The 24710-nt window shown below is 34.2% G+C and overlaps 2 protein-coding genes across 4 annotated transcripts; both read left to right on the top strand.

The window, feature by feature from the left end:
• Positions 1–1118: 1118 nt before the first annotated feature.
• On the top strand, positions 1119–10207 carry LOC122307311 (protein argonaute 16). Of its 2 annotated transcripts, none has more exons than XM_043120119.1 (23): positions 1119–1430; positions 3460–3709; positions 3792–3997; positions 4084–4305; positions 4422–4558; positions 4653–4750; positions 4835–4932; positions 5028–5196; positions 5310–5426; positions 5505–5612; positions 5761–5823; positions 5965–6078; positions 6161–6329; positions 6421–6533; positions 6634–6771; positions 6862–6992; positions 7589–7654; positions 8424–8487; positions 8762–8873; positions 8952–9025; positions 9331–9425; positions 9515–9546; positions 9674–10207. In XM_043120119.1, the coding sequence occupies exons 2-23, from the start codon at positions 3488–3490 to the stop codon at positions 9841–9843; spliced, it is 2718 nt and encodes a 905-aa protein (XP_042976053.1). In that variant the 5' UTR covers positions 1119–1430; positions 3460–3487; the 3' UTR covers positions 9844–10207. The 2 variants fall into 2 exon arrangements, with proteins under 2 accessions (XP_042976053.1, XP_042976052.1); XM_043120118.1 differs by having other exon boundaries at positions 1120–1430; positions 3469–3709.
• A 3579-nt stretch (positions 10208–13786) lies between these two features.
• Positions 13787–18948, top strand: LOC122307310 (zinc finger CCCH domain-containing protein 3-like). Of its 2 annotated transcripts, none has more exons than XM_043120116.1 (7): positions 13787–14219; positions 14918–15087; positions 15285–15338; positions 16190–16306; positions 16444–16752; positions 17748–18014; positions 18312–18948. In XM_043120116.1, exons 1-7 carry the CDS (start codon positions 14153–14155, stop codon positions 18666–18668), a joined length of 1341 nt encoding a protein of 446 aa, XP_042976050.1. In that variant the 5' UTR covers positions 13787–14152; the 3' UTR covers positions 18669–18948. The 2 variants fall into 2 exon arrangements, with proteins under 2 accessions (XP_042976050.1, XP_042976051.1); XM_043120117.1 differs by having other exon boundaries at positions 13788–14216.
• Positions 18949–24710: the final 5762 nt, after the last annotated feature.

Below are 24710 nucleotides of genomic sequence, written 5' to 3'. Positions count from 1 at the left end.
GTTGAATATTTACAAACGGACAGTATTAATGTCCACTGTCTCGTGCTTCCCATTTGGTACGATTTGTCTTTTTGTCATGGAGGCGGGCTATGCTATATTGCTATCCCATTTACAGCGCTGTCGTTCGGCACTTCATTTCACCGCAATTGGGCTAGCAGCCGTAGTACTACGGTAATCACGTGGGGGTTCGTCGCAGGTAATTACTTCCTACGCCAGCTCATCCTCCCTGAAACTAACTACCAACAGGCAACAGCGCAGTACCACAGGGTGATGGTGTGGAAATCTACTGGAGGCAAGCAGTGGTCGTTGATAGGGACAGACAGTTACGGCCGGAATCCACACTCTGACCAAAATAACCCTATACATTTTGCCATTATTTCGCTTCGTTTCAAGCTCCAGCATCCCGCTAAGCGGAGGGTCCTAAACGGCATGACGTGGCAAGTTTTCATGGCGTTGTGCAGCACACAGCAAGCGATGAGAGTGGACAAACAAAAGCGTTATGGAGGAGTTAGATTATCGTGCCTCGCGGACCATTGTTGGAACTTGCACGAGCATCGGTTCTCAAACAAACAAAAAAAAAAAAAAAACGTTACTAATCCAGCAACGCATTAATTCATATATATCAGTTTAATTAAATACCATTAATCTAATACAATAATATGGTAATTAGATGCCATGCTTAAGAAATAAATATATTGTAATAATAAGAATTAATTTTAGATTAAGAAAACCCCATTATTAAAGAAACTTGAAGCCGGACCTTGTTTTTTAATTAGGACTATTAAATAAAAATCAGCTACTCCTAAAAGGAATTACTTCTTATCAAACTACTATCTTGCGTACTAAAAATCTTTTTAAGAAATTGTTTGGATTAAAAAATACTCATAATTTATCTCATATTTTATTATCTTATTATTATAATTTTTTAAAATTTTTATATAAAATATAATAAATAATTTAATTTTTTTAAATTTTAAAATAATAATAATAATAAATAATATTTTTTTTTAACTTTTAATTTTTATTTAAAATTATCTCATATTACTTTACTGTCCAAAACACCTCAACCAATTTAAGCAAGATATAGAAGGAATGAGTTTCGACGACAGTGATTCGACGGAAAGGAATTTGAGGAACGGGGAGAGAAAGCGAGAGTAGGTGTTCGTTGAAGTAGCGTGGAGCTACCCTCGCACTTGGAGGCAAATAAATTAAGGAGTCCTCAAAAGTCTTCTTTAAACGAAATAGATTCATTTTCCAAAACAAGTGGCGCTTTCCCTCCAGGTCTCTTCCTTTATCCCCCCTCTCGCATACAAGGCAACTCCTACTGTGACTCTCCGTTTCCTCTCTCTCTCTCTGGCTCTCTCTCTGTTCGGATATAGGTAATACGTATCAGATTCTCATTGAAAACCCTAGAAGGAAACGCTCTCCGGGTACGAATTTCTGCTTATCTTCATCTTTTTTCTGCTTTGTCTTCCGCGTTCCCTTCCGTAAGGAAGTTCGCTCGCTTCTCGTTCGTTTTTATTTTCTTCTCTCGGAGTCGGAGCTTTTGACTTGCTTCTTAGGGGTTCTTTTTGGCTCTTTTTTGGTCTTCAACCTGCTTGAATGGATGTTACGTTATAGGCTTATAGTCTTTTGTGTGAGATTTCTGTCTGTTTTGCTGCATTGTTCTCTATAGCTCCGCCCGATTTCCTATTCGTAGAAGAATGTACTGGTTTTCCAATACTGATTATTTCTAGTTCTTTTGCTTTTTCTATTGTATCCTCCGTTCTGTAATGTTTGCGTTTTGTTCCTTTTTTCTTCTTCTGTGCTTTCTAGTTTTTTGATTTTTGGGTTGGTTTTGGAGAAATAAATAGTGAGTTGTACTCCACTTCCTCTAATATTTTACATTGTTGGATTTATTTTTTTCAGGATTATTCATTAATTCTCTCTATTCTCCCTTTCTCATTGTTGTTACTTCCACTACTACCGTTACTATCGTTAATTCTATTTCAAATATGGTTTTGATTCGATCATATCGTTTTTTTAGATTAAAGATAAAAGTTGAATAAAATATTATTAGAATATTATTTTTAATGTTATTATTATTTTAAAATTTTAAAAAATTGAATTGAGATTTGAAAAAATTGAATTATTTTTTATATTTTATATGAGAATTTGAGAAAGTTGTGATAATGAAATAAGATGAGATAAAATGCTTTCTGAATCAAAACGAGGCAATTTCTTGTACATCTTTCTATCTTTTCTAAAAGTTTTTTTTTTTTTAAAGGCTCTATAATGTGTGTTTTAAGGCTTGTTTGGACATTTGGAGTATCTTAGAATTCTATGAATATAAGTGAAATAATGTGTGAATAGCAATAAAATAGTTTGAGTTAAGATATTTTATTGGTTTTAGAAAATGAGAGAAAAAATTAAATAAAAATATTATAAAGATAAAAAATTGCTTGAATATAATTTTTATTTTAAAGTTTGAAAAACTTGTATTGATCTTTATATATTTTTTTTAAGTTTATAAAAATTATAATGATTAGGTAATAATTAGATGAAAAAAGTTGAAGATTTGAAATTGAAAAGTGTTTTGTGTTTTGAGTGAAATTTGGGAAGGAAATTATGAGAAGTTTTGAGAATTTCTCATCTCATCTCATTACCCAAACATGACTTTAGTTTAGTTTACTTGGACTTTTATATTTTGCATTGTGCTAGATAGAATAGAATCTTATGTGATTATCTCAGTTTTTATGCTTGAGAATGTAAATATTGTGTTTGAAAAATATTTATTGTGTTATGATTTTTTTCTCAAGTTTAAAATATCATCAGACGATGGTTCTCTTTCTTCCACTTACTATGTGTACTGTTCGTTTGTTTCTGTACCGTCAACCTGCCTTGGAAGGAGTAAGAGATGGGGTTAATCTTTTAAAGAACAAGTGAATAGAAGTTCAGATATTTATTTTCATAGGAATTTACGTTGTATTCTCATAATTTTAATTGTCTTTTATCTGATGTTCATCATACAGGCGATTTGTTTGATCTCACAGGAACTTTTGAATTCTGCTGACAATGATGATTTTACTATTTTGGTTTTTTTCAATGATTTGACCTTAATTGTTATGTAGACTTCTAGCGCACTCGGCATTGGTGCTCATTTGTTTGGTTTTTAGAATTATTTTTTGTTACAAGAGCTGGAGTTGATTTTGAATCTCAGCAAGCAAGAAAATTACTCATAAATTCCTGACCAAATAATACTTGAATTAACATCTACTGACTTTGTTAGCAATTATAAGTGTGATATTCTTGACTTCTTTTGTGCTTTTGTTTCTAACTAATGGCAGCTTGTGGTGTATGTAATTAAGGTGGTTTTTATTGTTTCAGCTTTTGCTGTTAACACGAAAGAGTTTCTTTCTGTTTTTCATTTAAGTGGGAATTATCCATTTTTTAACCTGACCATTGTTGATTTTCACTAAGGGCTCTCAGTTTAGTGGTTTGGTGGAAGATGGAGAAAGTAGCTGGTTCTCAAGAAGCTGGTGGGACCCCATCTTTGCCCCCACCACCTCCAATTGGTCAGCCGAATGTGAAACCAGAACGTGTTGCAACACCTAAGTATTCTATTATCAGCAGGAGTGGAGTTGGAACCACTGGACGGCGCATACCCTTGCTCACCAACCACTTTAAAGTTTCTGTTGATTTTCAAGATGCAGTATTTTACCAGTACAGTGTATGTTTGTATTGTGACTTCTTTCACTTTATGTTGAATCCATTACATTCCATGTTAATGTCATATTCTGAACTATTTGTAGGTTTCTATAACCTCTGAAGATAATAGGGCCGTTGAAGGTAAGGGAATAGGGAGAAAACTGATTGGTCGGCTCTACCAAACATACTCTTCTGAGCTTGCAGGTAAAAGATTTGCATATGACGGGGAGAAAAGTCTGTACACTGTTGGACCTCTGCCGCAGAACAAGTTTGAGTTCCAAGTCGTGCTAGAAGAGTCAATTGCGAAACGGTATAACTGTTTGCAATAAATTGCCTAATTATAGCATTTTTGATTCATTTATCTGTACAATTTACATTGCACTCCTTGTTTTGCAGTGGCGAAACTGGGAGTCCTGGTGGCATGGGAAGTCCCAAAGAGACTGGTAAACGGTTGAGACGTTCTCTTCAGTCAAAGACATTTAAAGTAGAGCTCAGCTATGCTACCAAAATACCCTTGAGGTCCATTGCTCTTGCCCTTAAAGGAGCAGCTGAAGACAACAATTCTCAGGACGCCTTAAGAGTCCTTGATATAATCTTGAGGCAGCAAGCTGCTGATAGGTGCTTCTTTCTCTCTTTGTTGTATATGTATTTTTTATTTAATGTTTTGGATATATCGGCCATTTACATATTGCTGTTTGCTATAACTTTCTTGAACTATGGTTTTGAATTTACAGGGGTTGTCTTTTGGTAAGGCAGTCATTTTTCCATGACGACTCAAGAAATTTCACTGATATTGGAGGAGGTGTTCATGGACTCCGGGGTTTCCATTCTAGCTTTCGACCAACTCAGGGTGGCTTGTCTCTTAATATGGGTATAGCAATTGTTCTTGGTGGTGTAAACTTCATGTTTACAGGACTTGACAGTTACTTGTTGGTAGTGCTGCTGTTTTAAATTTCTTTGTGCAGATGTGTCTACGACAATGATCCTAAAACCTGGCCCCGTGATTGATTTTCTGATAGCTAACCAGAATGTGCGGGAATCTCGCGATATTGATTGGTTAAAGGTTAAAACCTGCTAAAACTTGTGTGAAAGATTCAAACTCCAGTGTTGGATTTTATTGAAATTTCGAGCCTGTGTTCATTTTCAGGCTAAGAGAATGCTGAGAAATCTTAGGGTTAAGACCCTACACCGAAACACGGAATTTAAAATCATAGGCTTGAGTGAAAAGCCATGCAATCAGCAATTGTATGTGCTTCGTTTTAAAATTAATTTTCCCCCTTCTATTTTTCCTGTGCTTCACACCTGAATAACTTCCTAACTTTGATCTTACTTTCTCCAAGTTTTCCTATGAAAGTCAAAAATGGTGAAAGTGGAAATGAAGGACAGTCTGTTGAGATCACTGTACTTGACTATTTTACTAAACACTGTGCTATAGAACTTGGCTATTCTGCGTACCTGCCATGCCTTGATGTTGGCAAGCCAAAACGGCCCAATTATCTGCCTCTAGAGGTCTGGAATATATTATATGATATAATACTGGTATAACCTTCATTTCAGTTTTAACTTCTCTTACCAATATTCTATTTGCTTTCTTTTCTTTTTTCCAATTTTCGGTGGTTCAGCTCTGTTCACTTGTCTCACTTCAACGCTATACAAAAGCATTATCTTCAATGCAGAGGGCATCTTTGGTTGAAAAATCGAGGCAAAAGCCTCAGGAAAGAATACGAATTTTGACTGATGTAAGTTTTCTCTGGCACCTGAGAGCATATTTTGTGTTTTTTGGATGATGAAATTTTTTTGTTGGCTTAATTTGGCAGGCCATGAGGAACTACCGCTATGACGCTGACCCAGTACTTGGTGAGTGTGGTATTTCTATAGAGAAACAATTGACTCAGGTTGAGGGCCGCGTCCTTGAGACTCCAAAGGTATGAACTCATTAATACTGTGGTGTGTGTGTGCACGGGCGCTTGTGGGAGAAAAAAATACAGACGATGGGAATGTCAAGAAGTGTCTTTTTTCAATCAATGTTACTGCTTGTGTTTATACTAAGTGATTTGTCTTTGTGAATTACAGTTAAAGGTCGGTAACAGCGATGATTGTGTCCCTCGTAATGGGCGGTGGAATTTTAATAACAAGGTATTGCTTTGATGTCCATCACATGCAAAATAGAGACAATCAATTTTCTCTGTGAGGAAGTTCTGTTTATCCCGTTCTTATTTGCATCATTCACATTTGATTAGCTGATTTAGATGACAGTCCTGTTTTCTTGCATTGCAGCAACTTTTGAAACCCGTTCGAATTAGCAGTTGGATTGTTGTCAATTTCTCTGCACGCTGTGATACTAGTTATATTTCACGGGAGCTTATCAACTGTGGAAGAAATAAAGGCATTGTAGGTTACAGCACAACTGTTCTGGACTACACCTATTTATCATTCTTTCCTTTGTTTTTGGCCCACACTAATACCTATGCAGCATATTGAACGCCCGCAAACACTGATTGAGGAAGATGCACAAAGTAGAAGAGCCAGTCCTGTTGCAAGAGTTGAAAAGATGTTTGAACAGATGATGGCAAAGCTTCCTGGTGGCCCACCTGAATTCATCCTTTGTGTCTTGTCAGAGAAGAAAAACTCTGAAATTTATGGTATGGCTTCATTCTCTTTCATGCCTTACCTCTGCAGGATTTACCTTGCCTTGATGACATGATCAATGGAATGTTGTTTTACATATTCAAGGGCCTTGGAAGAAGAAAAGTCTAAGTGACTTTGGCATATTCACACAGTGCATTTCCCCTACTAAAGTTAATGATCAGTACCTTACTAATGTGCTTCTTAAAATAAATTCTAAGGTAAATGTGGAATCTGAGTGTGATATTTACATATTTTGTTTGCTAATTGATAATCTACCATAAGTTTTTCGTCTGTTATCTTTTTCAATCTTTTATATAGCTTGGAGGAATAAATTCTTTGTTGGCCATAGAGCACTCCTCACGCGTTCCTCTGATAAATGGTACCCCTACCTTGATTTTGGGAATGGATGTCTCGCATGGGTCTCCTAGTCGATCGGATATCCCATCTATTGCTGCGGTAATTTCCTATGCATTTTATTTCTAACATGTTGACCAATGGCTGTTTTATTATTATGTTTTTGCTGCTTCAACATGTTTTTACTTTCAGGTTGTTGGTTCTCGATGTTGGCCACTGATATCAAGGTATAGAGCATCTGTGAGAACACAATCACCTAAGGTGGAGATGATTGATGCTTTGTACAAGCCTTTGGAAAATGGAAGTGATGATGGTATCATCAGGTACATTGAGTTATTAGTTATCATTGAGATCAACATTAAATAAAATAATTTTTTGGTTATTACTCATCAATTTCTTTCATAGAGCTCCTAAAAATATCTTTCCTACCAGTTATTTTTTAATAAAAATTCTAAATACATGTTTTGTAAATTAGTATCACAATTGGGCTTTTGTATATTGCCCTGTTATATATTTTATCTTATAGTTTTGCTATATACAAGTACAGTCGCGTACTAATCTGTGTATCAATACTGATTCATTCATACTTAAAATTTAAATTAACATTGTTTTTAATAAAATTTACTTTTTGACCAATCACATCACATTAGTGCACAGATTAGTGCATAATTGTGCTTGCAACTATATTTTTCCTATATCTTAATGCTTAAATGACCACAGGTTACCATGTTACTTTTAGATTAAATGCTGTCACTGTGCATGAGACACCTGCGTTTATTCTTTCTGTTTGAATATTTTGAATCTTCTGCATGTTTGCTAGTATCTTTTAATAAGTTTCAGGTCCTTACCCCCTTTATCAGACAGTCATTAGATGTAATAAAAGATTGTCAAATTTTCTTAAATTTTTATTGCATTGCAGGGAACTGCTTGTCGACTTCTTCCAAACTAGCAATGGACGCAAACCAACTCAGATTATTTTTTTCAGGTATCACTAGATTTGTTTATTGATTTTGGTTTGTTAAGTCATTGGTAACTTTATTTAAAAAATTAAATTGTATTCCCGGATAGAATTCTGTTGAAGCATTAAAGGTCAAGTTTAAATTTATCAGAATTTTTGTTCAAAGAAGTTGATGCTCTCCATCTACCATTTGTTATTTAGTGCTTGAGGGAAAATGAAAAAAACGCCAGAAGAAGTCATGTAAAAACTACATAAATGTACTAATGGTCCTCTGAGAATACCGATGCAAAACAAAATTGCCCTCTGAGAAGACAATGAATATGGGAAGAGACTGAGTTATGTTACACATTCAAAATACGTAGAGTAAAACTAGTATTCACAAAGAGGTTTGGTTGCGTTCTTTTTTCTATAGTGGTGAAATAATATCCCTTTTTTTGGATGAAAAATCATATCCTTTTTATGCAAGAATGTAGTATCTTTTCTTATTATTGTTTTCGGCCGGTAGAAATACTGTGTAGCTGGACCTGTTTTGGCTTAGTTTCAGAATGAAAGGGTAGTGCTTCTCTGGCTTCTATGTTTTTTTAAATGTTAGGATTCAATATTTACGATAACAGATTCCTGTAGCTTAGCTTTGTAGCTTTTGCATCTGATGTGATACAGTTTAAATTGCTTTGCTTTTGGTGCACATTATGATTTTCTTTTACAAGCATTTTTGTGTCAGATATTAAGTTTACTTTCGGGTGTTTTTAATGCTCATAACACCTATTTTTCTCTCTTTATAACTTTTTTTTCGTAGGGATGGAGTGAGCGAATCACAATTTAATCAGGTTTTGAACATCGAGCTTGATCAAATCATAAAGGTTCTTAGACAACTGTGACTTTCTATTTATAATTTTCATATCTAATGTTTCAGTGCATTTAACTTTAGTCCTCGTGGCCAAATCATATAGTTTTCTACCTCGCATTCCACCTATCAAAAAGAAAGAAAAACAAGTGTACTGCCTATTTCACACAGCATTGTTCTGTGTGGCTGCCATTCTATGTTAATGTAAATGATGCCAAGCTTAATGATGGAATGCAGGCTTTTGTTCTCAATGACCTTCCACATTTAGATGTTATCTTCTCTAATTACAGGCATACCAGCATCTTGGAGAGGTTGACATTCCCAAATTCACAGTGATTGTGGCTCAGAAGAATCACCACACAAAGCTATTTCTAGCTGGAGGCCCTGAAAATGTTCCACCTGGTCTGCTACTTTTAAGATACTTTATGTACTTATGACCCACTTGGTTTTTATTGACTAGCTCTCTCTCTCTCTCTTCAGGGACTGTTGTGGACACAAAAATTGTGCACCCTAGGAACTATGATTTCTACATGTGCGCTCAAGCAGGGATGATTGTAAGTTTTGTTTTAAAAAAAATCAACTCGACAGGAGTAAATTAATACTCTTGGGAAGACTTTATTATACAATCTTGCCATATGGGTGTGATAGTATCAGACCTAAGGGTGGATGCTGAAGTTGTGAATTCAAGACCTACTGGATGCATGTTTATAATTTACAAATCAGAAAAAGGAAGCGTAGTTTTTTCTGAATCCCAGCTGTTTAGGGCTTAGTGTGATCTGCTTTTTTTCCTCTGCGGTTTACATATTCTCATTCAAGCAGCTTCCAATCATTCTTTTGAATGTTTTCTCAACTGGTATAGGGAACTTCTAGGCCAGCACACTATCATGTCTTGGTCGACGAGATTGGTTTCTCTCCTGACGAATTGCAAAATCTGATCCACTCATTGTCATATGTGTAAGCTTTCAAGTTTTAGTTACATTGTGTGAGCTAATTCCATTAACCTCTTAAACTAAAGATATTGTCCACTTTTGGATTTTTTTCAGGTACCAGAGGAGTACAACTGCAATTTCAATTGGTACTTTGATCACTTTTATGCTTCTTGAATTATTTACCTTTTCACCAAGGATTATGAAGAGTTAACTTTAACTGCTGCTTTGCTATTGTTTCTCCATCTCACACTTATTTTCATTCTCATTCTCCAGTGGCGCCCATATGTTATGCCCACCTTGCTGCACATCAGATGGGGCAGTTCATGAAGTTTGAAGATTTAACTGAAACCTCTTCAGGAAGTGCCACTTCGGTAGGGAGTACCCCCATTCCAGAGCTCCCGAGATTGCATAAGAAAGTCAGGGCTTCAATGTTCTTCTGCTGAGGCAGTGCTGACAGGTTTCCGTAAATACTCTTTTGAAAAGAATTATTTTTTGAAGCTGTAGATACATAGGCGGGAATAGGGGTATACTGATAGATTGATAGGGCAGCCCCAGTTATCTTTTGGTGGGGTTGGAGATTCGTACACAAATGCATAAGCGATTTCTCACTTTTTAGACGCTTATGCTTTGGGAATTTTTGCAATTTATCTATATTTTGGGGATCTTTTACTGCTAAATCTTCATGTCATTATCTCTTGATGTAAAGTTTGTCTATAGATTTAAATGGGCATGCAAGAATAATAGACCTATCTTTTGACTCGTGCTACAGCTACTAGTCTAATAAGATCTGGACCATATTTTAATTTATTTAACACCACCGCACCAAATAAATATATAGAAATTCTTGTTGGTATCGCCTGATCCCCTTTACATGACCTATGAATTGCAATAATTTAATGCTGCCATAACTTTCCCCACCAACTGTCAACTACCTTCTTTAGTAGAAACGGCAACTTGGGTTTTTTCCCCTTACCGTTCAGTATCCAAAGAAAGCCTTTTCTTTCTTTGTTGCGTCATAACACACATGGTTTTAGTTAAGTTTTTGGTTAATGATGAAGGTTAAGATGCAAGATTAATATATTATCTTGCTCGTGAAGCCTTATAAATTTGAGGAGCGTCGTGCCTTTGTCATCACCTGACACCTCGCCTGCAGAAAATAACTAAAACTACAAAATAAGGGTCACAGAAAAGACCAAAATTGTGCTATGATACTATTGTATTTGTATCTCCCTTTGCCTTCGAATACATACATGTTGATTGATGGGGGAAAAGAATTTCTCCTTTCCACCTTCCAACATTTCTAAAAGTAGAAAGTGTCTACAATATTAAAATAGTAATATCATATATACCGTATAAATATATACAAATATTCTACAATCATTTTAAAAAATAGTAAAAGTTTATTATTAAAAAAATTATTTATTTTCATGTAACGTCTGTGCTTATTTTTATTTTTTAAAATAATTATATATTTTTGACTGTAACTATCAATTTTTTATTAAATTTATAATTTTCACGGCATGATTATATTTTTCCAAATTATAAAAAAGTATTTGTACTAAAAAAATTTAAGAAATATTAATCTAAAAGTAGCTATATGGTAATAAATATAAATAATGCTACATACAATCATTTTTGCGCACTCTCTGCGCACTCCACTGATATGATTGGTTGGATTAATTTTTTTTTAATATACAACTAATCATATCACTAGAGTGCACAAAAGAGTCTTTTACAAATAAAATTTTCTAATAAATATTTAGCATTCAACGTGTGATTATTTTACTCGAAGAAAAGACATTCGCTCTGCTCTCGACGGCCAGGCACAAGAACAAGGAAGCTTTGCAGGAAAGCGAAGGTATTAAAGTCAGGTCTGGGTCAAATTGTCAGAGTCAGAACCAGAAAATACGTTGACATATATGTCTAACGGGGTCATTCTGTGCTGTACACGTCGGTGCAATGATCTGTTAATAGAATGATTCTCAAAGTAGTAATGTTATACATATCATAATTTTATTTATATTTTATTATATATAATGTGATATATTTATTATTATTTGATAATAAAAAAATATATAATAAATAATTATTTAATAATAATAAATATATCACATCTTATTTAGTAAAATATAAATAAAATGATAATATAATGTATATAATTTTTCTTTTTAAATATATGACTATTTATATATTTTAATTCTTAAAATTTTTTTTATAATTAAAAAAATGACTATTAATAAAATTATATTTTTTATAATTTTTTAATGACAGAATATTTAAAATTGCTTTAAAAAAATCTTTCTACATTAGAGTGTAATGTACGAGGATATTGAGTAGGAAATCGGAATCACACTATCCAACTCTTTTTCCCGTCTAATTCTAGGACAACAGGTGGCACATTCGAATTCGTGCACACCACCTGCTTTTGGCATCTCTAACGCAGGAAGTATTTTTCTCCAGGGTGTGAAAATGAAGGGTAGGAAAGTGGAGAGGAGGCCAAGAAGACTTTGGCCCTCCCCCCACCCTCCCTTTCTACTTCATTGGCCAACACTTTATTGCCTACCTTTTTTCCTTTGGACCGATTCTCTCCGTTTACATTGAACGTGGATGGAGAGTATTATTTATTCTATTAACTACCATCCTTTATAAAATCGTATTTTAAAATAAATAAGTTTTTATATAATGATGTTATTTTTATAAATTATTTTACTAAAATAATTTTATTTAAAATATAATTATATAAAAAATTATAAATAAAAAAAAGTTGTCTATCATCTTCTTTTTATATTGAAAATGAAAGGGAATTTTAATCTTTAAATTCCACCTAACTTTACTTTATTCTTAAGATTCGTTTGGATGATTTTAAATTATTTGAGTTGATATATAAATAGTAATATTTTATAGATTTTATTGAGATATATTTAAATGTAAATATACTGAGATATGTATTTAAATGTAAGAAGTAGGTTGAAATGAATTTAATTTCTTTATAAGAAGTTAAAAAAAAATAATAAGTCTCATCAGTGCTTGGTTTGAGATAGATTAAGATAAATTTGAAACTAAAATTTACTTTATAGGGACGGATTTGAAGAGCCCTGCCTTAAAAAGGTTTCTCGATATAAAAAAAAAAAGAAAAAAAAGGACAATTTTGTCCTTTATTTTATCATAAAACTTTCTCTCATTAGATTTAATTTTACCAAACGACAAATCTATTGTTGATAAACATCCTAAATAATGTAGATTAATTGAAAACCCTAGTTGTATAGTGATTCTCTTTAAAGATTCAATGTTGTCTAATATGTGTTCGTGTTATATTTTTTTTTAAAAATTATACTTTATTTTATTTATTCTGCTTATCTTTTATAATCCCTCATCGTATATGTCTTTTGTGTATTAATGATTAATGGTGAATTAAGTATGAGAGCAATTATCAACGAATCAAGGGCAGTATTTATTTCCTTTTATTAAAAGAAAAAATTAATTAATTAAGCCCATTTTCATTTAAAATTTGTACGCACTTGGAGGGTCAATTTCGGAAGTCTGTAATTAGGAGATAACGGAGTCGTTTGATCCTCCGTCTGGCGGGCCCCAATATCCTTCAGCGTATCAAATAAGAGACATGTTCGTTTGCTCTCTAGCAGTGGGGGTCCCACACCTCCTTCGAAAAAAGATATTCACATCCGACGCTCCAAATCTTGCCACGCAACTTTTCCCACCACTCTCGTGATCCCCAAAATCTGTTTCGCGCGCTTTGACGGCAACGATTTTTCGCATTTCTCTGTTAATTTTAAACACAATTTTTTAAATTTTTTAAATTTTTTTAAAGAGTTTTATCATAAAAAGAAGAGTTTAAAAAAAAAAAAAAAATCAAATTAGACAAATGCTATCCACATATTCAAAATTCCTTGTGGGTCCGGATATTGATTCAAATCCAAGGGCCCAAATCTGATCTCCCCCACCTGCTGACGTCATGATTATGACAAATCTCAGACCTAAAAAGCACACTCATAAAAATTAAAATATTTTGATTTATTATATTTATTTAATATTAATCCTCTACAATATTTAATTTTTCTTTTTAATAAAAAATCTAAATATTAATAAATAAAATGTAAAAAATAAAAATTATTAATATAAATATACCATGCATTGATCTAAATACAATAAATGAGAGTATGGGGGATAATCAGATTTTCTCAATTTTAATAAATTAAATGGTAAGATGTAATTTAAGTTTTTCTATTTATTGAAATAATAATTAATTAAAATATAAGACGAGTGGACGAAATCGTAATTTCGAACCAGGACAAAAATTTACGAGTCGTACATGAATTATTACTCTGTTAAAAACTGTTATTACTATTTAATATTATTTCCAGGTTTTCAAATTCAAAGATCCAAGAGATTTTCCAAACAGATAAAAGGAAAAGGAAAAGGAAAAAAAAAAATTAGCGAAAAATTATAGAATCGGTATATATAGTTATATACGTCTTAGATTTCTCGCATTGATTCTTCAAAAAACGTGGTTCTCTGGGTTTTTCTTTTCTTTTATTTGTTATATAATTTTGAAGCAACTTTTTTTTTTTTTCCTCCATTCCCTTCAATTTCACCGACTTTGATCGCCAATATTCGCTCGAGATCATACCCTTTCTGTGACAGGCGTGAAAGATTCACGAATTTCTTCTGTGTTTGATTGGAGGAATTGAGGACAAAAAAGTTGAAGGCGGGTTCACGCATTTTTCTGTGCTACCGATGCCAGAAAACCGGCAGGTCCAGAAGAATGCTACGCATAATCATTCCGATAATACCATTGAAGGTAGTTCTGTATTTTAGGCATCTTTTTGAGTAGTTTAGAGATCTGTTCCGTTTTTTGTGAATATTTTTTATTTTCTGGGTTTGATCGTGGTCTTAGTACTCACTGCTATCAAGTTAGCTTTATGTGTAAATGGTTCAAGTCGGAAATTATTGGATTTTTGTGTTATTGTTCTAGCTTTATGTGTTTGGGGCTATGTGGGTGTTTTGATGAGGTTATGATCCATGGTAAAATGCGTATCGATGTCCTGAAGATTCTGGCTTTTGGGGAGCTTATATGATGGATGAGTTAAAGTTTTGGGATTGTTTGGAACCAGGTAATTTTGCCTTGTTCCCTTTGCTGGATGGCATCTCGGTTCTGATTTTGAGGAACATTGATTGTTTTGAGGCCTGGAAAGAATCAAGCTTTTTAGGTTGATCACAGTGACGTGTTTTTTTGTGTTTTCAGGAAGTTTGATCGCTGATACAATTCAAATTCAATATTAATTCATGCTTTTGAATTACTCTCTTTGATGCTGTTATTATATTTGTTATAAGTCGAAATATTTGTTGAAATGTTGTGGGGTGCCCCTTTTATTTATTTTTCCTTGATGTTTCCTCTTTATTGATACGCGGGTCGCTATTTTTGGGTACCTTGAGGAATTTTTATGCAATGCAGATTCATTCCATTCAATCTTGATTATATGGTTTTTTTAATAATTTCAGAAGCATTTTGGAGGTTGAAAATCAATGGTAATCAGGAGGGTGGTGGTGCGGTCCAATCTGGTCCATATCCAGATCGACCTGGTGAACCTGACTGCCTGTATTATTTGAGAACTGGATTGTGTGGTTATGGAAGTAATTGTCGATATCATCACCCTGCTTATGTTTCACAGGTAATCAAGCACTTATTTTTGGTATCTTATCTTAAATGAAGGGAGTTGAGTACTTAAATCTTGTAAAAAATAAATGATTTTGTTTGCCGTGTACATCCTATTGGAGATTATCTTTGTTTTTGCTGGTTTTAGCTTTCCAGCATAGCTTTTGTGGTAATCTAACTGACCAAATCCTTCTATCAAATTATGATGTGTAGGGTGCTCCGTATGGTGTTGAACTCCCAGAAAGAGTTGGGCAGCCTGACTGTGGGGTATGATTTGAATCTAGTGGTATTGTTTTAATTTAAAAAAATAAAAAGAAAAAAAAGAAAATTGTTGTTGTTCTTTGTTGCTTCTCTTATTTTACCGTTTACAATGATCTGTAGGACTGAAAGTACTAAAAACAAAGAATACAATGTGGTTTGCTTTTGTAATTGCTTTTAATCTGATATACGTTTTAATTATATATGTAGAGAAAAGTATTACTTTAAACCATTGCAAATTTAAGACTCCCGAAAGAAGTATTCAAACTGCATACAGTTTTGGAGAAACATGAATTTGGTGTGAGAATCTCTACCAAACATAGATAGAAAAGCAGAAAGCTTTTTGACAGCAGCATTATAATGAGATTATTCTAACAGAATTCTGATCATTGTCACGTGTTCTCAAATAATATAATTGTGGACAATTGAAATTGCTTTTCTGTTCTTTAGTTTTGTCACCAGTAGCAGACATTGTTCCTAGTCTCAATTATTTTAGGATGGAAACACAGATTCTGTCGTTGAGACTTCCTTTCACTTGTTATATTATCTGTATATGATGGAATATTTCTCTGTGTATGCAAACACTTCTGAATGATGTCAAATTTTTCTGCGAAAGGAAGTAATACTAACATTCAAAAAGAAGATGATGTGGTTTTCACTGTTAAGGATAATGCTCGTTCTAGCTTGAAGTTCTCCACAATTTAAAATATAAGCTCAATCCACCTCTGTGATCTATTGTTATCAATTGTTAAATAGACTTGGAATTCACCTCCACCGATAATGCTAATTGTTCTTGGGGATTTATTTGTGCTTTTTGACACTAGTAGTTTATGAATTTTCAACTGGGGCATGCATTGCAGTATTTTCTGAAGACAGGGACGTGCAAATATGGATCAACATGTAAATATCATCATCCAAGGGACAGGCGTGGTGCTGGACCAGTCTCATTCAATATTTTAGGTCTCCCGATGCGTCAGGTCCTTATCTTTGTGGTTTTAGTTCTATTTACTGATTCATTTGCAATAAATGCAAAAACAATAAAAGTACAACCTTCTTTTTTTGTATATATATATATTTTTTTCCATTGAGGACATATTGTTATGATCTTGTCTAGGAAGAAAAACCATGTCCTTATTACATGCGAACTGTGTCGTGCAAGTTTGGAGGTGCTTGCAAGTTCCATCATCCGCAGCCTGAATCACTTGGAACTCTTTTACCAGTAGCTGGACATGGTGCTTTTGGATCCATGGCCTCAGCGGTTGTGCCTTCACCAGGTCAACCTTATGCTGGTGGACTTCCTGCATGGTCTTTTCCGAGAGTTTCATATATATCTAGCCCGCGATTGCCAGGTCCAGAATCTTACATGCCTGTTGTTCTTCCTCCTCCGGGCATTGTATCTGCACAGGGCTGGAACACATACATGGTCAGTACATAGTATCTTAAATTAAACCATTCTTGTTTGAAAGTCTTTTGTTTTTATAAGTCAATGGTAAGGTGTATCATGCAATCACACTTATTTTTTATAATAATTATAAAAGAAAAAAGAAAAAAAAAAAAGTGTCTTTTGCAATCATTGGCCCTTGTTTGTTTTAGAATTGGCTGTTTATCATTATTTTCAACCTTTGCATTTAGTTCTTATGCGGTGGTTTTGGAACAATAATGCCATGTTCTAGCTTAATTTGGTGATTTTGGAGCTATGGTGCTAGGAAAGATCCAAAGCGATCAGCAAGTATAGTTGACATCATTGTAAAGGTTATTTTCGCATTCATTTTTTAAGATGCTTTGACTTACCTTTCGTCACTAGAATGTCAAACTGCTTCTATGATTTTTCTGTTGTGGTGGCTAACCTGCAGCCCTCACTGTACCCTGTATTTGCAATGTCAGTCATTGCCTGTTTACTGGGATGAGCTGGGCTGGAGTGTTACTGAAACCAACAATCTTGTTTATGGGATTGACGTTTAAAGAACAACAAATGTCTGACAGAATTTTTAGTTGCAGAAGTTATTATGATATACCAAGAAGATTAAAAGGATGATTGGTGACATTTTCATTTCCTACCTCAGCCAGCCATATCCAAAAACAAAAAGTAGATATAGCCTAATTATGATGTACATATACTCGTGTAGACACATAAACTCCTTAAGTTGAACACTTTTATGCTCTTAGATGGCCTCATCTTATGCTGCAGTGATTGCATGGCTTAAGTCATTCTTCGTATGTGTATAGGCATGGTAATTATTAGGCTATGCCTTCCTTTTGTTTTTGGATTTGGATATGACAGATGTCACCAAAAGATGTTTTTGATGATGGGACCCAGAGAAGTTATTGAATCTTGGTGGGGCTTGAGATGAATTGTTTGGATGAGTTGGGATTTTCTTTTCTCTTTTATTTTTTGATCATGCTTTCATTCTTGTTCAGGGAAACATGAGCCCTCTGTCTCCTAACAGTTCCACCACTCTTCTTAGCCCCAATTTTATGTACAACCCCAAAAATCCAGGTGAGGTTGGTTCCAGAGGGATGTTACCAGCAACTACTCTGAGTCTCCCTGAGAGACCCGACCAACCAGAGTGCCGGTATTTTATGAACACTGGAACCTGCAAATATGGATCTGATTGCAAGTACCATCACCCAAAAGAAAGGATTGCGCAATCAGGACCAATCCTGCCCAGCCTTCCCTTGAGACCGGTAAGTTCATCATCTTTTTTATATACAGTAAGATGCATTTTGCTCTTGCTGTCTGCTTTCATAATTGCTTGGAACTTGGGAATAATTTGGAATATCATGAATGCTTTTTTAAAGAATTTCGTTTATTTTTTATTTTTTGCAAAGTGTCCGCAACTTTCCATATCTTCTCATAAATGCACGGTTAATTAAGTTGAGGAATTCCTTAGTTATTTAATAAGCCAGCAAAATGTTGTCCCTTTTAGTTCTTTGTTTTTATACATCAGCGGCTGGGCTGATCCCTGCTTCTGCAATGTGCAGGGGCAAGCTATCTGTTCTTACTACAGTATGTATGGAGTCTGCAAGTATGGTCCAACTTGCAAATATGATCACCCAGTTGTTGCATATCCTCATAACTACAGTTTGGGCCTCCCTAATGTACCCATGCTTGATTCATCTCTTATTAGCTATCCGAGAAGCATGTCAACAGCCCACTCATCTGAGTCTTCCCCTTCTAAATCATCAAGATTTCCTGATTGGGTCCAGAAACATGATGCTACAAGCAACAAACATGAGAAATCTGATACAAAGACTTCAGAGGATTCAACCGAAGAGGCCGGTTCTTCTCCACACTCGGTTCCAAGTTCAGCAGAACCTTTACCCGATCAATCGGGTTAAAGTTGCCCCTCATTGGCTCTTTTGTCACAACTCTTTTTTATGCTTCTATGAAGGATATATTTATTACCTATACCTCCTGCCCCCCCTTTTTCACCTGCAGTTCTGTGAGATAGGTTGAATTTGGAGATCAACATGATGACTTAGAACCAAGTGGGGGGCGGGGAAGGCAATTTTTGGTGTTGAATAAAATGCAGGTGAAAGTTTGTAAGAATCCCCCCTCCCCCAAAAAAAGATGCTGGATGATTTTCCTTACATTTGAGTTGATGAGAGTTTGCAGAAATGCTTGGTGCGAAATTAAATCATTGCTTACTTGAATAATATTAGGTACAAATTTTAAATAGACAACGTCAAGACGTTTTTCGTAAAAAAGTAGATCACACTAACAAAAAATAGCTTTTTTTTAACATTTTTTAAAGGTTGAGCATATTTTTTTTATAAAAATTTATGTGGAACTTGTAACATTATCTCTGTTTCTTTATCGTTACACGAAAATAGCAACTGTTGTGATTTGAATCAAAAGCATTACTAGATGTTCCAGGAGCTGTCAGTAAAGTAGATATAAACCGATTCGATTGAAATATATGCAGTTTGGCAAACGAAGAAACACTGCCTTCTTTTGGTCTGCTCTGACATACCCATGAAAGCATCGCAGGTTGCAGTGTACTCATCCAACTAATGTTTGGTCTCCAGGTCCAACAATATTTGGCCATACCTGCTACGAACGAAGTAAGTTAGTTTGCTTCCGGAGAAAAACTTCAAACAGGACGGGTGTTAAAGAAGAAATTTACACCCTTGATAATATTGTGACAAGTATGATTTTTCACAAAAAACAAATAGAACTAACTGTAGGCAAGTTCTCTCCCATATCTCTTCCACGTCGCTTTCTTCCTTTCTTCCCCAGCGGCGGAACTGTGTTGTAGATTGGGGGCTATCTCTCAAGTTTCAAAAATTATTCTTATATATATATTTATATATATTGTATAGAACAATGTTATATACAGTCGTAAAATTGTAAATACTGTATAATTATTTTAAAAAAGAATGAGGTCCATAATTAAAAAATTAATTTTTTTTCATGTGAGTTTCATATTAATTTATTTTTTTTAAAATGACTGTACGTCGCTTGCACAATCACAATTGTAAATATTATTTCTTATCACTTAAATATCTTTAAATCCACTAATGATTTGACATACTAAAAAGCCGAACTCACATGACACGATGTGTTTTGTCTTTCAGCTTTCACTATTTGAGTTGAAAGGATAGCATTGACACAACCAAACAAATTTGAAAGTAGTGTGACATCACTTGAGAGAGGAGCACTGACACGTCATGCTAAAAAGCTTACGAACTACCTCTATAATACCATGTATTCAGCCAAATACCATTCCTTTTACTGAATGGATTTGAGAGATAGCAAAAATAATTCTTTTTTCATATTTGAGATTGAGAGAAAGCAAAGCGCGAAAAAAATCCACAAGACTCGGAAGTCTACCCAAATGCCATAGAGACGAAAAGTAAAAAGGGTAAAATATTTGATCTCTATCCCTCTTTATTTGTCTTTGGTGTTTATTATGCGGTTTATTTAGTTTCATATTAATAATATCATATAAATTTTTATTATCTTTTTGAACTAACATAGTTACATAATTTTTTTTTTTCTCATCTAGGTCATTCTCGGCTTCATTGAGTTTTTTGCCTATCACCTGTATATAATTTTCCTTTTACAACCTTCGAGATGTAGTTTAGAAAAATATAAGTTAAGAATAATTTTATAATTTTATGACATATAATTAATTTTTTATATAGTCACATATAAAAATACATATTATTTATAGTGACACATACCACATGTTTTGTCAATAGAAAAATCTAGTTGCAAGTATAATTGTGTACTAATATGTACATTAATTTATTGTGATTGGTCATATTAGATAGTTAATTTTCAATTAGATGTAATTATGTTATTTCTGTTACAGTAATTGTTGTTGGCTTACCAATATACCCCTAGTTACTTGTATAAAAACAGAGATACATGTAAGAGGCAGAGCACGAATTCAATAAGAGTTTTCCTATTTATTTCAGTTTCTTTTTCTTGCATCAATCTTTTATTTGTAACATGGTATCAGTGAAGAAAATTTAGGGTTTCATTTCAATTTCATCTGTTACCGCTGCAATGGAAGATGAGGTGACAAACTTGAATTCTTTTCAAGTCTCCAGTTCTGATCAATCAGCGAATCCTTACCATCTGCAGAATGGTGATTCGACTGGATCTATTTTGGTTTCTCAAGTCCTCAATGGGGATAATTACAACACATGGAGTAGATCAATGCAAATTGCATTGAAAGCAAAGAATAAGATCGGCTTCATTATTGGAGCAATAAGTCAACCTGCTAGTTCTAGTTCTTTACATGAGACATGGGAGAGGTGCACCAACATGATTATATCTTGGATACTAAATGTTGTATCGAAAGATATTGCTGGAACAATCATCTATGCTACTACTGCCAAAGAGATGTGGGAAGAATTGAAGAATCAATTTTCTCAAAGAAATGGTCCACGGATTTTTCAATTACAAAAAGAGTTGGCTTCATTATCACAAGATCAAATATCTATAAGTGTTTACTATAGAAAATTTAAATGTCTATGGGATGAACTTCTCAACTATAATTAGATTCCAAACTGCACATGTGGGGCTTTGAAGTCTTGTAGTTGTGGAACTGTCAAATTCTTTATAGAATATCAACATAGGCAGCATGTTATTCAATTTCTTATGGGATTGAATGACAATTTTTCACACATTAGAGGGCAGATTCTAATTCTTGATCCAATGCCAACAATCACAAAAGTTTTTTCTTTAGTCATTCAAGAAGAAAAACAGCAAGAACTTGGATCTTTAAGGCTCACTAACATGCAAACAACAGCTTTCTTGAGCAAGAAACCAGAGAATCCAAGACAGAATTTCGTGAGGCAGCAAGGTAGAAAAGAGAAATTGTTATGCACTCACTGTGGAATGACCAATCACACAGTAGACAAGTGCTACAAGATCCATGGCTATCCTCCAAATTATAAGAAACAGAGAGAAAAGTTTTCTACAACAAATCATGTCATGATTCAACCTGAGAGTACTCCCATCGATTCAACAAATTCACTGCCTTTCTCTCAAGAAGAATGTCAGCAACTACTTGCTTTAATCCACAACAGTCAAAAATCCAATCATCAAGCAGCAACTGTTTCTTCAAATCCAAATATGCTATCTTCTTCAGCAGGTATAAATCCATCACATATATGCCTATCAATTTTCAGTATTCCAAACAAATTCAATCAAACCACCTAGATCATAGATACAGGTGCCACAGACCACATCATACATTCTGTTGATTTCTTTACAAATATCACTCAGAAAGTCAATTCATCTGTGAAACTTCCAAATGGTGACAGTGCTCCAGTTACACATATTGGTAGTGTTCAAGTATCTGAAAACTTAATTCTAAAGGATGTACTTTGTGTACCGTCCTTTTCCTATAATCTGATTTCTGTTACCAAATTAACAAATCATCAGAAATGTTGTTTTATTTTTATGACTAGTGAATGCTATATTCAGGGCCTTACCCCATGGAGGATGATTGGGAAGGGTAGAAGAATTGTTGGTCTATATCTGCTGCAACAACCACAGGCTAATGCTGTTTGTAGCTTTTCTAATTTGCCAAATATTAATTCAGTAATAGACTCCAAACTTCATCTTTGGCATTGTAGGCTTGGCCATCCATCTCTATCTAGATTGCTAGTACTTTCTAAATCAATTCCAGAGGTTGTTTGTTCAAATAAAGATGTACAAATGAAACATTGTTCTGTATGTCCTATAGCAAAACAAAAAAGGCTGTCATTTCCCAATCATAAATACACTGCCACTTTTCCTTTCCATCTCTTACATTGTGATATATGGGGCCCCTTCTCAGTTTCTACTCATGATAATTTTCAATATTTCCTTACAATAGTTGATGATCATTCTCGATTAACATGGGTATATCTTATGAAATCTAAATCAGATGTAAGACCTATATTCATATCATTTTATAATCTAGTTCTTACACAGTTCAAAACAAGAATTAAAACTGTAAGAACTGATAATGGTCCAGAATTTAACATGATAGAGTTTTTCTCTTCAAAAGGAATAGTTCACCAAAAATCCTGTGTAGAAACACCACAACAAAATTCAATAGTTGAACGCAAACACCAACATCTTCTCAATGTAGCTAGGGCTTTAAGGTTTCAATCAAATGTACCTTTAAATTTCTGGGGTGAATGCATACTTACAGCTACATATATAATCAATAGGAGTCCTTCTCCTATTTTAAATAATAAGTCTCTCCATGAAATTTTACATGGAATCACTCCATCATATAAAACCTTAAAGGTCTTTGGCTCACTGTGTTATGCTTCAACTCTCACTCAAAATAGGTCTAAGTTTGCACCTAGAGCTAGAAAATGTATATTCATTGGATATCCTTTTGGCACAAAAGGATACAAATTATTTGATCTTGAGAATAAATCTTTTTTCATTTCCAGAGATGTTGTTTTTCAAGAGCGCATATTTCCTTTCTATTCTAACCTTCAATCCAGTTCCACCTCATCCCAAGTTGTCATACCTCAATATATTCATGACACAGTTTCCACTACAAATACTCAACCTCCATATCCATCTCAATCTGAAAATATTGCTGCTTCTAATAATTTTTTAGATAATTCTTCAACAAGTATTCATTCCCAATCTTAGCCTAACAATTCCCCAAACACTTCTTCACCTCAACTTGATATTCAAGATGAGATTCAATTCCCTTGTTTGAGAAAATCTACTAGACAGCATAAAGCTCCTGGGTACTTGCAGAATTATCATTGTAATATAGCAGCTTCTACCTCTAACAACTCTTCTGAAGGTATGTCCTGTAAGCATTCTAAAACTCCTTACAACATTTCTGATTTTGTTTCATATTCCAAACTGTCAACCTCTCATCATGCATTTAGTGTTGCTATTTCATCTCAAGTAGAGCTGAATTCTATCATCAGGCTATACATCACAGCCATTGGAGAGAAGCTATGTCTCTTGAACTAGCTGCTCTAGAATCAAACAATACTTGGAAACTCACTGACCTTCCACCAAATAAAGTTCCTATAGGCTGCAAGTGGATCTATAAAATCAAATATAATGCTGATGGTTCCATTGAGAGATATAAGGCAAGATTAGTAGCAAAAGGGTATACTCAAAAGAAGGGTCTTGATTTTTTTGAAACTTTTTCTCCTGTTGCTAAGATGATGATAGTAAGATGTATTTTGTCCCTAGCTGCAATACATGGTTGGCATCTTATTCATCTTGATGTCAACAATGCATTTTTATATGGAGAGTTAGATGAAGAGGTTTACATGAAGTTACCACCTGGCTATCGTCGAAAGGGGGACACTAGAGTGTGTAAATTGCAGATATCACTCTATGGCCTAAGACAGACATCTAGACAATGGAATTCAAAATTCACAACAACTTTAGTTCAACTTGGTTTTCAGCAGTCCAAGTCAGACTATTCCTTATTCACAAGGAAAGAAGGAAATGTTTTTGTGGCCTTGTTAGTATATGTTGATGATATACTTCTAGCTAGCAATGATATGTTGACAGTGGAAACTATTAAAACTGATCTCAATAATCAGTTTAAACTGAAGGATCTTGGACCTGTTAAATATTTTTTGGGGATGAAGGTTACTAGAACAAAACAAGGCATTTCAATCTGTCAAAGAAAGTATGCCTTAGAATTGTTGGATGACACTGGCTTACTTGGTTCTAAACCAGTAAACTTTCCTATGGATACTCATTCTAAACTCAGCAAGGAAGATGGAGAGTTATTAGAAGATCCTACAACCAATAGAAGACTTATTGGCAGACTGATATATCTTACAAACACACGACCAGATATCACTTTTTCTGTTCATCACCTAAGTCAGTTTCTAGATCAACCACGAATGCCACACATGTAAGCTGCTTTGAGGGTATTA

The sequence above is a fragment of the Carya illinoinensis genome, chromosome 4, assembly GCF_018687715.1.
Source record: "Carya illinoinensis cultivar Pawnee chromosome 4, C.illinoinensisPawnee_v1, whole genome shotgun sequence".
NCBI classification, from domain to species: domain Eukaryota; kingdom Viridiplantae; phylum Streptophyta; class Magnoliopsida; order Fagales; family Juglandaceae; genus Carya; species Carya illinoinensis.
This window is presented reverse-complemented; position numbering and strand designations above follow the sequence as displayed.